At 44.7% G+C, this 15,738-nt stretch overlaps 1 protein-coding gene across 1 annotated transcript; it reads left to right on the top strand.

Moving 5' to 3' along the window:
* Window positions 1-3,207: 3,207 nt before the first annotated feature.
* On the top strand, window positions 3,208-13,148 carry LOC143297193 (uncharacterized). The gene is made up of 7 exons (XM_076609397.1): window positions 3,208-3,295; window positions 7,045-7,096; window positions 7,678-7,852; window positions 8,319-8,475; window positions 9,201-9,412; window positions 11,308-11,453; window positions 12,712-13,148. The coding sequence occupies exons 1-7, from the start codon at window positions 3,232-3,234 to the stop codon at window positions 12,857-12,859; spliced, it is 954 nt and encodes a 317-aa protein (XP_076465512.1). The 5' UTR covers window positions 3,208-3,231; the 3' UTR covers window positions 12,860-13,148.
* Window positions 13,149-15,738: the final 2,590 nt, after the last annotated feature.

The following is a 15,738-nucleotide window of genomic DNA, read 5'->3' as shown; positions in this document are numbered from 1 at the left end:
TAAGTTGAACTGCACACACACACACACACACACACACACACACACACAGACTGAGACAGGCAAGAGAGAGAGAGAGAGAGGGAGTGGGGGGAGAGGGACAGACAGACACAGAGCTTAGAGAGACAGAGCTTAGAGAGACAGACAGACTCAGAGATCAGAGAGACAGAGATAGGGGAAGGAGTGAGGTTAGCGAGAAAGACAGAGACGAAAACAGAGACAGGGATCGAGAGACAGAGAGCAGAAAGACAGTGACTGAGAGGAGGAGGAATTTTGTTTAATGTCCCGTCACACATATCGGTGATTGAAGACATTTTGTTAAAGTATTTATGAATAAATTTGAGCATTATCGGTTAGAAGGGGTGGGAGATGTGAATGAATGGAGGGTTGGGGGAAACTGGGCAAATGAGGGTGAAATGAGGGTGAAATTTGAAAAAAAAAGAAATCTAAATACAATTACAGGAAATTACTTAAAGGACTCCGTAAAAGAGAAGTCGTTAAATTGACAAGCGAAACAACTGATAATGAATGCAAAAAGTCAAAAATATCAACGTTCTCAGTCACATGTGAAGACACACTTTCGCCGGTGTACATAAGGCTTCATCAAGCTGCAGTCAAAACTTATATGCTCAATTGTCAGGTTACTAAAGCATATGCACTTGACATTAGAACGATACTTGGTCCGTAATGAATTTGATAATACTGAGAGAAGGAGAACGAGAGGGAGGGTGGAGGGAGAGCAGAAGGGGGTGGATGGTGGGTGGGGGATGAAATGAGACTGGGCTATGGGGATGAACATTCCCTTATCTTAACAGATACAGAAAAACAGTGTGTGTGTGTGTGTGTGTGTGTGTGTGTGTGTGTGTGTGTGTGTGTGTGTGTGTGTGTACACGTGCGTATGTGCGTGAGTGTGTGTGCGTGCGCGTGCGCGCGTGTGTGTGTTATAAGGCACATGTGCATGTTTGTTTTGAATTTGAATTGATACATCGTTACATTCAGATGGATGCGTTTGGTTGTATGCATTTACATGTTAGTGCATACGTGCGTGTGCTCAAGCGCGGTCTGCGCGCTCGCGCGCGCGCGCGCGCGTGTGTGTTACATGATGTGCGAGCAGGTGAACGCCCAGCCAAGGTCAGAAACGATGACGGTGGGTGTCCTAAAAAGCCACAGATAATCGTCCACTGAAAGCTTCAGGACGGTATGAACAGACTGCTAAGGTCACACCGGTTCATTTCACAGAGTCCCCGAGTTACAAGCTGGCTGTCCAATCCACCTCACCTCCCCTTCTGCACCCCCCCCTCTCACCCTCACAAAACAACAACAACAAAACACACCCACCCACCCACCCACCCCACCACACACACACACACACACACCCACCCACCAACCCACCCACACACAAACAGCAACAGCAACAACAACAAAAAAAGAAAAAAAGAAAAAACAAAACAAAAAAACAACAAAAAACCAACCAACCAACAAACAAACAACAAACAAACAAACAACAAAAGCAAAAACAAAACCAACAACAACAAAAAAAAAAAAAGAAAAAAAAAAAGAAAAAAAAACCAAAACCAAAAACTGACAGTCAACAAATCAGACGTAAAGCTGATCATTCACAGAGAAACAACATATTGACAACAGCTGGACGTGGACGGAAGATTTCGAGATAAGGAAAACAGGATGGCCGAGCTATACAAATATACTGATCTACTGCATGTTCACGTATGTGTATATGCTTTTGATTCACAGGAACATCTAAATATCTAGGCTATATCTATTGACACTATGTCTAGTTGTTCTTCTTTTTATGTATGTATGTATGCACATCTCTCTCTCTCTACACACATACGCTCCCCTACCCCTGCACACACACACACACACGCATATATATATATATATATATATATGTATGTGTGTGTGTGTGTGTGTGTGTGTGTGTGTGTGTATGTATGTACACACACACACACACACACACACACACACACACACACACACACACACAGAGGTAAATATCTGGGAAGCAAGTTGAGAAAGTAAAAGATGATCAGGAAGGCGGCAGCGGAAATCTCTGTTGGCGACCTGATGTGCCACAGGGTCACCGTCACCGATCCCTCAGATTCCAAATCCTTTGGGGCGCCTTCGAAGCTTTGTCAACCACCTTTCTCCAGTCCTCGCGTCTCTCGGCCGCTCTCAGGGTGTCTCTCAGCTCCATGCCTGTCCACTCTCGAATGTTGTCCTCCCATCTCTTCCTTTGTCTGCCTCTTCTTCTTCTTCCTCCCCTCACTGTGCCTTGTAGGATTGTTTTAGCAAGACCAGAGGAGCGTGTGACATGATCAAACCACTTCAGTACCACAGGGTACGAAGAGAATTAACGCCCCCCCTACAAGCCCCTCCACCCCATGTCAATGTATCTGTGTGTGTGTGTATATGTGTGTGTGTGTGTGTGTGTGTGTGTGTGCGTGCGTGCGTGCGTGCGTGCGTGCGTGCGTGTGTGTGTGTGTGTGTGTGTGTGTGTGTGTGTGTGTGTAGTGAAAGCCACAGTGAAAGTTCAGACTTGAAGAGTTGCTAGTGTCCTCATGTTTCATCAAAGTCTCCACTGACGTGCTCCAGAGCAGTAAACGTGAATCCATGAAGGAGCATGACGTGCAGTTAAGGTATCTTGGTAACATCCCCATAGAACCTCTCCCACCTTGATGTTGATTATTATTGTATTGATTATAACTCATATATTTTTTTTTATTATCCTTTTATTGCCGCCTCAATATCTCCAGTTTCATTCCACGAGAGAGAGAGAGAGAGAGAGAGAGAGAGAGAGAGAGAGAGAGAGAGGATGGGGGCAGGGGGGGTGGGGGGGGGGGGGGGGGGGGGGGGCGCATGTGTGTACACATGCACACACATAATAAATACACCTATGCTCCTGTATGCCCGCCCCCATTTCCCCAACCCCCAACCCCGCCGCACACGCAAACACTCTCGCACACACATACATTCACCACGAAGGTATCCTATCATACACTTAATTTTTTTTTAACCCAATTTTGAACAGACGGACACAACAACCCTTTATATTCAGTTATATATTCTTTTACTAAACTAACAATTTTTTTAATGCAGTATCAAGCCCGTCCTACAAACCTTGAACCCCCCCCCCCCAAAGCAGGATCTTTTTATATTAATTTTGATAACTGACTTAAACCCATGAGGTATAAAAATGGGGCAGTATAGAGACCCATGTTGCAGTGTGTCCGGAGTGTCTCCATCATGCTGTTCGCTGCTGTTTCGCTGACCCTCCTTGGTAAGCCGGAGATGTATGTATGGAGGTGTGGCCTTGTTCTTGTAACGCGTCCGCCAATGAAGCAAGAGAATCTGAGGGTGCGTGATCGAATCCCACACTCGCCGCCAGCATTTTCTCCTCTTTCACTAGATCTTGAGTGGTGGTCTGAACGCTAGACATTCGGATGTGACAAGTTCCGTGAGCAGCATGCGCTTGGTGCTCGTAAAAGAATCCAGAGCAACGAAAGGGTTATCCATAAAAAGAATTCTGAAGACAAACCCACTCTGATGTACATGTGTATGCGTGCGCGTGACTGAAGATTAACTGAATGACACTGAGGAAACGAATGATGAGCATCTAGAACAGCTCTCAGTCGGCTATACTCAGGTAAGCAACCGTGTTTGCTAAAAATGTTTATAGTTTGTTCTCTGACCGAAGATAGGCGTTATCATTGGTGTAAGTATCAACGATACTAATGATAACGATGATAACAATTGAAAAAAAAAAAACAACAATGATAATGATAATAATAGTAACATGTCTATTGAACACAAAGAGGAAGTAAAAAGAAATGGAGTCAAACGCTAAAATCAAAGCATCAATGCTGATGTTTATTGATAACTGTTGCAAACTGCTAATCAATAATAATGAACAACTCTGCTGGAAAGGCAGAAGTGTGAAGACAACAGATCCTTCATACCTTCCCCTTACCCCTGTTCAGTTAACAGCTAACTTTCAGCTGACGGACTTCTTGAAAGAAGTGAACATTTTTAATCAGATTTGAAGGTTTTAAACTATGGAAGGTTTTTTAAACTTTGAGTGGAAAGCTTAAAGTGGTGACTCGTTTCATTGTTTGTTTTTTACCCTTGTAGTAGGTATTAACGTGGCGATAGCCTTGAGATGGCCTTAGTGGTCGGCGAGGCTCTAAGCACCATAATTTCATTTCAGCCACAGAAGTTCACAAACGTAAAGATCTCTTCGTGCCACTGGACCCCAACTTGTGAACAACGGGTTTCGGCACACTTTTATGTCTCTGACGCTCAGGTCAGGACGGGTGCAACAGCCGAATGGTTAAAGCGCTGGACTTTCAATCTGAGGTTCCTGGGTTCGAATCTCGGTGCACCTGGTGGGTAAAGGGTGGAGATTTTTCCGATCTCCCAGGTCAACATATGTGCAGACCTGCTAGTGCCTGAACCCCCTTCGTGTGTATGCGCACGCAGAAGATCAAATACGCACGTTAAAGATCCTGTAATCAATGTCAGCGTCGGTGGGTTATGGAAACAAGAATATACCCAGCATGCACACCCCTGAAAACGGAGTATGGCTGCGTACATGGCGGGGTAAATAAAAAACAAACAAACGGTCATACACGTAAAATGTTACATGTCTGTCTGAGTGTGTATGTGTGTGCGTCTGAAATCTGATTGAATGACACAGGAAACGAATGATGAGCGCCCAGTCGGCTCTACCCAGGTAGGCAGCCTGTGGTGCAAATGTCCCCGTGTATGTAAAGCGCTTAGAGCTTGGTCTCTGACCGAGGATAGGCGCTATAGAAGTGTCCACATCAATCAATCACGTTGTGTCAAGCGAAATATTGTTCTAAGAGTGCGTGAAAGACCAAGGGAGACATGGCACACAGAACGGTTTAAAAAAAAAAAAACTGTAGGAGAACGGTTACATCTTGGGATAGGCAAGCACAGACAGTGCAAGATAGGCAGCCAGCAGCGGAGATACCTGGATGCGGTCTCACATGTGTAAGTCCCTTCAGTGCATACAAAACTGCTGCCCGACTCGTCCTCAGAAAGAAAAGATCTGAGCACATCACTCCTATTTTGCAACATCTCCATTGGCTCCCTGTCTCACACATATTAAAGGTTAAGATCAGCACTCTATGTTATAAATGTATTCACAAATCTGCCCCTACCTATCTTTGTGGCTGCCTTCACCTCTACACTCCATCTCGCTCTCTACGATCGGCTTCGGTCCACTCTGTTTACGGATACCCATATTCAAACACTCCACTGTTGGACGCCGTTCTTTCTCTGTCTCTGGACCTTGTATTTGGAATGAACTTCCTCTTTCGCTTCGTCAGGTCTCCGCACTCAGCTCTTTCAATTCTGGCCTTAAAACCCACCTCTTCACAAGATAGCCTCCCTCCCCTACCTCTTCTTTGTCTTCAGTTTCTTCAGTTTTAGAGTTATGCGTGCGTGTGAATGACTGGTGTGAAAGCGCTTAGATTTGTCTCTGCACAAGATTCAGCGCTATATAAATATTATTATTATTATTATTATTATTATTACATGCCACACAAAACGCGATGAGGACTGGGCTATGCTAAATGAGGCACCTTGACGGAATTAGTTCGGCGCTGAACTTCTGATCCATTGTCCACCAGTGACCGGGTGATGCTCTTCTCATATCTAACCACGTCGCGAAACGACTGTCACTACACCCTGAGGGTTGTCATTCTGAACCGTGACAAAACATACTGATATAAGATCTTCGTTTAAAATATGTATACCCGACTTACGGAATGATTCGGTGTAAGCCTATTAATTATTGTCATTCTGAACAAAATATATAAGATCTTCCCTTAAAACGTGTCCATGTGACTCACGAAATAATAATAATAATAATAATAATAATAATACTGTACATTTATATAAAGCCCTTTCTCACGAAGAGCTCAGGGCGCTTTACATGAAAGAAAAAATATTACAAGTAACATAAAACATTCATGGCCACTCTTTCTCAAAAAACCCTCCCCCCACTCATACTCTCCCTTTCCCACTCTACATACATCCAAAGTGAGCTGACATGGGTGGTGCTGGAGAAAAGGAAGCCGAGAGTACTTATAGATAGGTTTTAAAAAGATGAGTCTTTAGTGATGAGCGAAAAGCAGAAATAGAATCAGATGCACGGATATGATAAGGAAGGTTGTTCCAGATGTGAGGAGCAGCAAAGAAGAAAGAACTTTCATCATCGGTTCTTGTATTGACGCGAGGAAGTTTCAAAAGGTAACCGTCAGAGGAATACCGGAGAGTTCTTGTGGGAGTGTAAACACTGATAAGGTCAGAAAGATAGGTAGGTCCTGCGGAGTGGAAAGCAGAACAGCAGAGGCACGCAACTTTGTATTTAATTCTCGCTTCAATGGGAGGCCAATGTAGAGGTGAGGAGAAATGTGATCAGTACGTGGGACTCTGAGAGTCAGACGGGCAGCATTGTTTTGAAGTTTTTGAATTCGCTGAAGAATATTATGTGGACAGCCTATGAGAAGAGAATTACAGTAGTCAATTCGTGACAGCACAAAAGCAGAAATAAGAGGTTTAGAAAGGTACTGACGGATAGAGTTGATGCGACGAAGTTCACAATTGACTATGCGTATCAGATTTACTACCTGAGCATACATACTGAGGTTTGAGTCAAGAATGACTCCAAGGTTCCTTGCTGATTTAGAAAACTGAACTGTGGCGTCACCAACCACAATAGAGGCAGGAAAAGAAGATGAGGACATTCTTGCAGAGGAAATAATCATAGCTTCAGTTTTGTCATCATTCAACTTTAGTTTGTTGAATGTCATCCAGGATTTAAATACCTCAGTGTATATTGTTATTCCGAACATAAAATGTAAGATCTTTCTTTTGAACGTGTCTACTTGACTCATGAAGTGAGTCGGAAAATACTGTCATTCTGAACAAAATATTAATTTGAGATCGTTCTTTAGAAACGTGTCTACTTGACTCACGAAATGACTCAATGTCTATTTACAGGGCTGGCTTTGGGCCGACCATCGACCATCGATGTGTCCTACAAACCAATAAGGTAAATTGTGATGGGCGGCAGAAATAGATAGATAAATAGATGAAGAGAGAGAGAGAGAGAGAGAGATTCAGATATACAGATGATTTAATGTGCTTCGGCCATAGGCATCCATACACATCAGGGAGGGGGCCAAGGGATGGGGGAAAAGGGAGTAGGTGATCCAACTGTGTGTGTGTGTGTGTGTGTGTGTGTGTGTGTGTGTGTGTGTGTGTGTGTGTGTGTGTGTGTGACAGACAGACAGACAGACAGACAGACAGACAGACAGACAAAGACATAGGCAAAGAAACAAACTCGTTCAAAGGCTTGTTTCATTTCGCCGAAAACTACAAACTCAACGTGAACATGTAACTGCGTCCTCCACACGCGTCACTGAAAGGGTTAATTCTTCTTCTTCTTCGTTCGTAGGCTGCAACTCCCACGTTCACGAGTGGGCTTTTACATGCATGACCGTTTGTGTGTGTTTTTAAAAAAATTATTTTAATTTCTATTTTATCAACCCCGCCATGTAGGCAGCCACACTCCGTTTTCGGGGGTAAAAGGGTTGATAAGTAAAGCTCAATCTTTAACCCTTACCTTTCCAGCGACCAGGACCGGGAGTTTCTGAAGACGCTGCCGATGCACCGCGGCACCTACCCGCCCGGGTTCAAGGAGGCCTACCTGGACCGGGAGGGGAAGATCGTGCACGGCAGCAAGCCCTCCGGAGCTTACATCAAAGTCGTCGGCAGTCCGGGGGCGTCCATTGCCTCCGTCAATCATGTAACCATGATGTGTGTGTGTGTGTGTGTGTGTGTGTGTGTGTGTGTGTGTGGGGGGGGGTGTTGGGGGGGGGGGGGTTGAAGGGTTGGGGTGGGAGGGTATGGGTGGTTGGGTGTGTGGGGGTTCTCTCTGTGTGTGTGTGTGTGTGTGTGTGTGTGTGTGTGTGTGTGTGTGTGTGTGTGTAGTGTGTGTGTGTGTGTGTGTGTGTGTGTGTGTGTGTGTGTGTGTGTGTGTGTGTGTGTGTGTGTGTGTGTGTGTGTGTGTGTGTGTCTCTGTGTGTGTGTGTGTGTGTGAAGGATGAATAATTTTTGATAATGTTTGGCATTTTGTGTTAAATTTGTCCTTTTTGATATTTACGTGTGTGTTCTATTTGTAAACCCCTTGGGCTTATTTTCAATATAAGGCGTAAATGTTCATAATAAGAATGCTAATGTCTTTTCTTTTTTTTCTTTTTTTCTTGCCACAGGTAGCAAATGAGATCCACAAGATGCTCAGGTACGCTCCTTATCAGATTTTCAGCAACCTGGTAAGAAACAACGCAGGTATGGGGGTTTATCGGAGGCTGGAGAAACTGACCATCTTTCCGGAGTTTGCTGCTTTGAGAGACACCCCGGAATGTCGCGGTGAGTAGTGTGTGACGTCAACGTGAGTAACAACAAAAAAGAACTATGAACGCGATTTGTTTGGAAGGAAACAAATTTGGTGACCTGTCGCTTATCAGTTAAAGCCCAACACTTTAGGATAACAAAACAAAATAAAAACAACAATAACAACAAACAAAAGCAAAGGAAAACTCTCTCTCTCTCTCTCTCTCTCTCTCTCTCATGCACACACACACGCACACAGACACAGACACAGATAGACAGACAGACAGACACACACACACATACACACATTCAAAGTTTAATTAGGAGCCCCTTTGGCTCTTTCTTGTAAATTTACTGGTTGACTATTTTTTAAAAAAAATATATTTCGTTATATATATATATATATATATATATATATATATATATATATATATATATATATATATATATATATATATATATATATATATATATTACTGTTAACTGAGGAGAGAGGAACAGGGAAAGTAGTGATGGTTTAAGCAATGGGTGGGGTGGGGAAGAAGATGAAGGATTTTCGTCGAAAATCACAATTAGTGTGGACAGACGTTAAGGAAAAGAACGAACACACACACACACACACACACACACACACACACACACACACACACACACACATGAACAGCAACAACGACAACAAAATCCAAGGAAGCAACACCGCCCCCCGCTCCCCCCCCCCCCCCCCCGCAAACCCCCTCACTCCCACCCACTTGCACGCGCAGGTCGTTGTGACGGCTCGTGCGCCATCACGTGCACCTCCGACGGGCGGAAGTGGGACACGGTGGCGGGGATCGGAGGGGCCATCTCACTGGTGGAGGAGGAGAACGTCATGTGCTACAGCAACGATTCGTACCGCCACCACGACAACATCGCCGTGCACGAGTTCGCGCACGCCATCGATGCCCACGGCTTCGACAGGACCATGAGACAGATGGTGAGGAGGCGCCATGCCAGAGTTGTTGGGAAGGGAAGACCGGGGGTGGGGGTGGGGGTGGGGGGGGTTTGGGGCGGGGTAGGGGGGTGGGGGGGGGAGGGAGGGGGGGGTTCCTACCCATTCGCCGCGTTGCGTTGATGCTGAGTTGCGTTGCGTTGCGTTGCGTTGCGTTGCGATGCGTTGTGTCGTGTCGTGTCGTGTTGCGTTGTGTTACGTTGTGTGGTGTGGCTTTTTTTCTTGCCACAGGTAGCAAATGAGATCCACAAGATGCTCAGGTACGCTCCTTATCAGATTTTCAGCAACCTGGTAAGAAACAACGCAGGTATGGGGGTTTATCGGAGGCTGGAGAAACTGACCATCTTTCCGGAGTTTGCTGCTTTGAGAGACACCCCGGAATGTCGCGGTGAGTAGTGTGTGACGTCAACGTGAGTAACAACAAAAAAAGAACTATGAACGCGATTTGTTTGGAAGGAAACAAATTTGGTCACCTGTCGCTTATCAGTTAAAGCCCAACACTTTTAGGATAACAAAACAAAATAAAACAACAACAAACAAAAGCAAAGGAAAAAACTCTCTCTCTCTCTCTCTCTCTCTCTCTCTCTCATGCACACACACACACGCACACAGATACAGACACAGACAGACAGACACACACACACACACATTCAAAGTTTAATTAGGAGCCCCTTTGGCTCTTTCTTGTAAATTTACTGGTTGACTATTTTTTTTAAAATTCGTTTATATATATATATATATATATATATATATATATATATATTAATGTTAACTGAGGAGAGAGGAACAGGGAAAGTAGCGATGGTTTTAAGGAATGGGGTGGGGTGGGAAGATGAAGGAATTTTCGTCCAAAATCACAATTAGTGTGGATAGCCGTTAAGGAAAAGAATGAACACACACACACACACACACACACACACACACACACATACACACACACCCACACACACACACACACACGAACAGCAACAACGACAACAAAATCCAAGGAAGCAACACCGCCCCCCCCTCAATCCACCTCCCCCCCCCCCCCCCGCAAACCCCCTCACTCCCACCCACTTGCACGCGCAGGTCGTTGTGGACGGCTCGTGCGCCATCACGTGCACCTCTGACGGGCGGAAGTGGGACACGGTGGCGGGGATCGGAGGGGCCATCTCACTGGTGGAGGAGGAGAACGTCATGTGCTACAGCAACGATTCGTACCGCCACCACGACAACATCGCCGTGCACGAGTTCGCGCACGCCATCGATGCCCATGGCTTCGACAGGACCATGAGACGAGGGCGCCATGCCAGAGTTGTTGGGAGGGGAAGACCGGGGGTGGGGGTGGGGGTGGGGGGGGTTGGGGGCGGGGTAGGGGGGTGGGGGGGGGGAGGAGGGGGGGTTCCTACCCATTCGCCGCGTTGCGTTGATGCTGAGTTGCGTTGCGTTGCGTTGCGTTGCGTTGCGATGCGTTGGTCGTGTCGTGTCGTGTTGCGTTGTGTTACGTTGTGTGGTGTGGTGTGGCGGGGTAAATAAACAAAAAAAGGTCATACACATAAAATGTTACACGTTTGTCTGAATGTGTATGTGTGCGTGCCTGAAATCTGAATGAATGACACAGGAAACGAATGATGAGCGCCCAGTGGCAGCCGTCAGTCGGCTCTACCCAGGTAGGCAGCCTGTTGCGCAAATAACCCCATGTTTGTAAAGCGCTTGGAACTTGGTCTCCGACCGAGGATAGGCGCTATATAAGTATCCATATCAATCTGCTGCACGAGTGTCAGCTTTGTGTGTGTGTGTGTGTGTGTGTGTGTGTGTGTGTGTGTGTGTGTGTGTGCATTTTGTTTTGTTTTGTTTTTGTTGTTGTTTTTGCATGACACTGTTCAGTGTGTGTGCAGCACATGGAGGCGTACAACTACGCCAAGGCCCACTCACTGTGGAGACCCCAGTCTTACGGGATGTACACTGCTGCTGAGTACTTCGGGGAGGCCACAGGGGCCTTTTTCTTGGTCAACCAACAATCTACCCCGGGTGGCATGAACGAGTAAGATTTCCACCCCCCCCCCCTTTTTTTTTTCTAGAAGTCTGTGTCTTTCTCCCATCCTCTCTTTGTCATCCTCTGTCTCTCTCTCTTTGTCTGTCTGTCTATCTGTCTGTCTGTCTCTGTTTTCCAATACAGTGTCTGTGAGGAAAGTCAGATTTAAATTTCTTCGGAAATTAATTCAAAAATAAAGAGGCCAGTTACGACTTACATACGTTTACAGGTCAGTGCATAAATAGTGTGGCAGATGATACACTCGAAACATGTATTCGAAATCTCTTTCCTTTGGGATACCATTCTGCTGCACACAGATCTTTCCTGAACTGACCTATTTATCCGTCAGTCTCAAAACCTACACATGATTATGTTCGTGATAACAACACTGATAGGTCTTTTAAATGTGGACTTGAATACAGCGCTTGTGTGAATGTTTTTAGCCTGTAATTCTTCACATTTCAGAAACTCACCTGGTAAATCAGAATTGCCCCGAGCGTAACAAGCCCCTGATGTATTCTCTGCTTGTGTGGGTTTAGAATCTGGTTAATCTAGACCATAATTTCAGCCTTTCCTGAAGAAACTGACAATGTATGTTTTTACCAGTAGATTCTGAGATCTCAATGGATTCCCAGTCTCTTACCCGACACATACACACAGACATGCATGCACAAGTAACGCGATTGAGATGTGAAGTGAAACATTGGACAATAACTGTTCAATAAATAGTTAAATTTTTGGAAACAACATTTGATACTCTGACAACTTTGGGTCACCGTGTCAGTCCAGTTAGCAAAAAGCATCACCGGCATTTGTCATGGGCTCCTGTTTGAAATGCAGACATTTGTAAAACTAGATGAAGTATTACTTGATAAACACTGACAATAGGGCGTTTTATACCAGGTACCAATGATTTTTTTGGTCTGTGTAACGTGTTGATTTTCATCAGATGTAGGCATATATACATCCTTTTTTTTCCAATTTAGAAAATCTGATACTTCAGTTTCCGTATTCATCAGAGATGAACTGAATGGTCTTTGAAGTTTATCGTTTAAATCTCCGTACCAACAACACTAACAGCAACAACAACAACGACAACGACGACGACAATAACAACAACAGCAACATGGTATGAACTAAATGGTCTTTAAAGTTTGTTTAAATCTCCATAACAGCAACACTAAAAACAACAACAACGAAGACGACGACAACAACGACAACAACTGTCTTGTACAGTAGTTCCATCAGCCAGTGTCTGACTGTGCAGGTGTTACGGAAAGTGGCAGTACTGCCGAACAGAGATGGAGGCCAGACATCACATCCAGCAGCAGGACCCAAAGCTGTACCAGCTCCTGGTCTATGTCTACACCAACAACCGGCCCCAGCTGCCCAGCGGACTTGCTGTTTGCCCCTGAACCGCTCCCACCGAACACTGTAAACTGGTAACCTTGTAAACGTCCAGAGTCTAGTCACGTCAACGTCTACACCTCATCTATATTGGTTTTAAAACTGTGCATGATGTAGAATATCTTATAAACGCCCATCTCCCGCTTTGAGAGAGAGAAAAAAAAAACAAGAAAAAAAGACACAAAACAACAAACAAAAAAAACGTGAAAGTACTGACAATCCAGCTTGCTGTCTGTGATCAGGTTGCTTCATAAAGCAGGGCAGATTCAGATCTTGTGATAAAGAATTGAGCGCCTGCCTCAGACGTCGGTGTGTTATTTGGAGAGAGAGAGAGAGAGAGAGAGAGAGAGAGAGAGAGAGAGAGAGAAAAACAAACAAACAAAAACAAAACAAAAGACACTGTAAAATTTGAGCGTCTCAGCCTTCAGAGGTTACAGCAGGTATCAGATAATTATAGCACCAGATACATAAATATAATGAGGGTAATCAACGCTGTACCCTTCCCCATAGTTCACGTTTCATACCATGCGCATTCACCTTGACGAAACATTGCTCGAAATCATAGATCATACCTACTATGGTGGTCCCTTTAGGTTTGGAACGAGACGACAAGGCGGTACTATGCGCTCTCTTTTATGATTACACATTAGCGTCAGCCGGACCCGAGAGATACAGATACATGTGGTGCTGTTCGGGAAATTGGACTAGCACCCCCAAAGACGTATCGACGAAGCTGATGAGTCTCCCTGTGTCGTTCCAGGCTTCCCATTTCTTCTTCTACTTCTGCGTTCGTGGGCTGCAACTCCCACGTTCACTCGTGTGTACACGAGTGGGCTTTTACGTGTATGACCGTTTTTACCCCGCCATGTAGGCAGCCATACTCCGCTTTCGGGGGTGTGCATGCTGGGTATGTTCTTGTTTCCGTAACCCACCGAACGATGACATGGATAACAGGATCTTAACGTGCGTATTTGATCTTCTGCTGGAGAATACACACGAAGGGGGTTTAGGCACTAGCAGGTCTGCACATATGTTGACCTGGGAGATCGGAAAAAATCTCCACCCTTTACCCCACTAGGCGCCGTCACCGAGATTCGAACCCGGGACCCTCAGATTGAAGATTGAAAGTCCAACGCTTTAACCACTCGGCTATTGTGCCCGTCGCTTCCCATCTGAGTCCATTGCATGCTCAACTTTTTGTAGAAGCCTGCCATGACAGTGCCGGGAAGTTCTCAATCATGACATAATAACACCAATGTGGTCATGACATAATAACACCAATGTGGTCATGACACCAATGTGGTCATGACATAATAACACCAATGTGGTCATGACATAATAACACCAATGTGGTCATGACATAATAACACCAATGTGGTCATGACATAATAACACCAATGTGGTCATGACATAATAACACCAATGTGGTCATAACACCAATGTGGTCATACATAATAACACCAATGTGGTCATGACATAATAACACCAATGTGGTCATAACACCAATGTGGTCATGACATAATAACACCAATGTGGTCATAACACCAATGTGGTCATACATAATAACACCAATGTGGTCATAACACCAATGTGGTCATGACATAATAACACCGATGTGGTCATGACGTAATAACACCAATGTGGTCATGACGTAATAACACCGATGTGGTCATGACATAATACCAATGTGGTCATGACATAATAACACCGATGTGGTAATGACATAATAACACCGATGTGGTAATGACGTAATAACACCAATGTGGTCATAACACCAATGTGGTCATGACATAATAACACCAATGTGGTCATGACATAATAACACCAATGTGGTCATGACATAATAACACCAATGTGGTACTTAAGACTTATTCTTTCCACGTCGTGGGCTTTTAGCGCCTCACATGGTACAATACGTACACAATAGTGCATATCAGCAAACAGCAGCACATGAAAATAAACAGGAAAACAACAGCAACACGCGTCTATCTAGATCTATCTATCTATTTATTCATTTATTTATCTGTCTATCTATCTATCTATCTGTCTATTTATCTATATATCTATCTATACAACAGCACATGAAGATATACTAAAAACAACTCGCATCTATCTATGTATCTTTGTATCTATCTATCTGCCTGCCTGTCTGTCTGTCTATCTATCTATCTATCTACCTGTGTGATGTTATGTAGCTTCAGGAAGAGATCAGGATGTATGGTTCTAAAGGACAGGGCAGTATAATCAAACACAACAGGAGCCTGGGATACAGTCAAACTGAATGGGAATTAGAATCAGCTCACGGCATATTATGAAGTACATATAAGTATGTACAAGTGTGCATGAAGGTGGTGACGATGGCGATATTACTCTCTCTCTCTCTCTCTCTCTCTCTCTCTCTCTCTCTATATATATATATATATGTGTGTGTGTGTGTGTGTGTGTGTGTGTGTGTGTGTGTGTGTGTGTGTGTTGCCTCAGATGGGGCTCAAACCACTAATTCCTTCACTTCGGTGGCTAGAAAGAGAATCCCTCTTCATGATGGGAAACTGACTTAGTATGGCTCCACAACTATCGATTATTGTCGTCAGTGGGGTGCTTAGTAGGTTGTGTACTGTGTATTTTTAATCAGAAAAAGGTATTACTGAACACCACCGAAGTGATTCAGCAGCTGTGCAGGGTCTCCTCTGGTGTGTTGCCTCTTGACGACCTAACATCAATAGTTCCCTGTGGACTGTTGGCGCTGGGACAATGCCAGGCGAATCTGTGTGAAGATGTGCATGGAGGACTCGAAATTAGCAGCGTGGGAGTAATGCCACTGACATGTTACAGATAATGGGGCATCAAAACCACACATACGCACGCACGCACGCACGACACACACACA

Source organism: Babylonia areolata, chromosome 22 (assembly GCF_041734735.1).
Source record: "Babylonia areolata isolate BAREFJ2019XMU chromosome 22, ASM4173473v1, whole genome shotgun sequence".
In the NCBI taxonomy this organism is placed as follows: domain Eukaryota; kingdom Metazoa; phylum Mollusca; class Gastropoda; order Neogastropoda; family Buccinidae; genus Babylonia; species Babylonia areolata.
This window is presented reverse-complemented; position numbering and strand designations above follow the sequence as displayed.

Excerpts from the sequence above, each read along its gene's own strand:
- LOC143297193 (XM_076609397.1), top strand. The coding sequence starts at position 3,232 with ATGTTGCAGTGTGTCCGGAGTGTCTCCATCATGCTGTTCGCTGCTGTT. Across the intron at positions 3,296-7,044 it reads TGTTTCGCTGACCCTCCTTG|GGCTGGCTTTGGGCCGACCA; the intron begins GTAAGCCGGAGA and ends GTCTATTTACAG. Across the intron at positions 8,476-9,200 it reads AGACACCCCGGAATGTCGCG|GTCGTTGTGACGGCTCGTGC; the intron begins GTGAGTAGTGTG and ends TTGCACGCGCAG.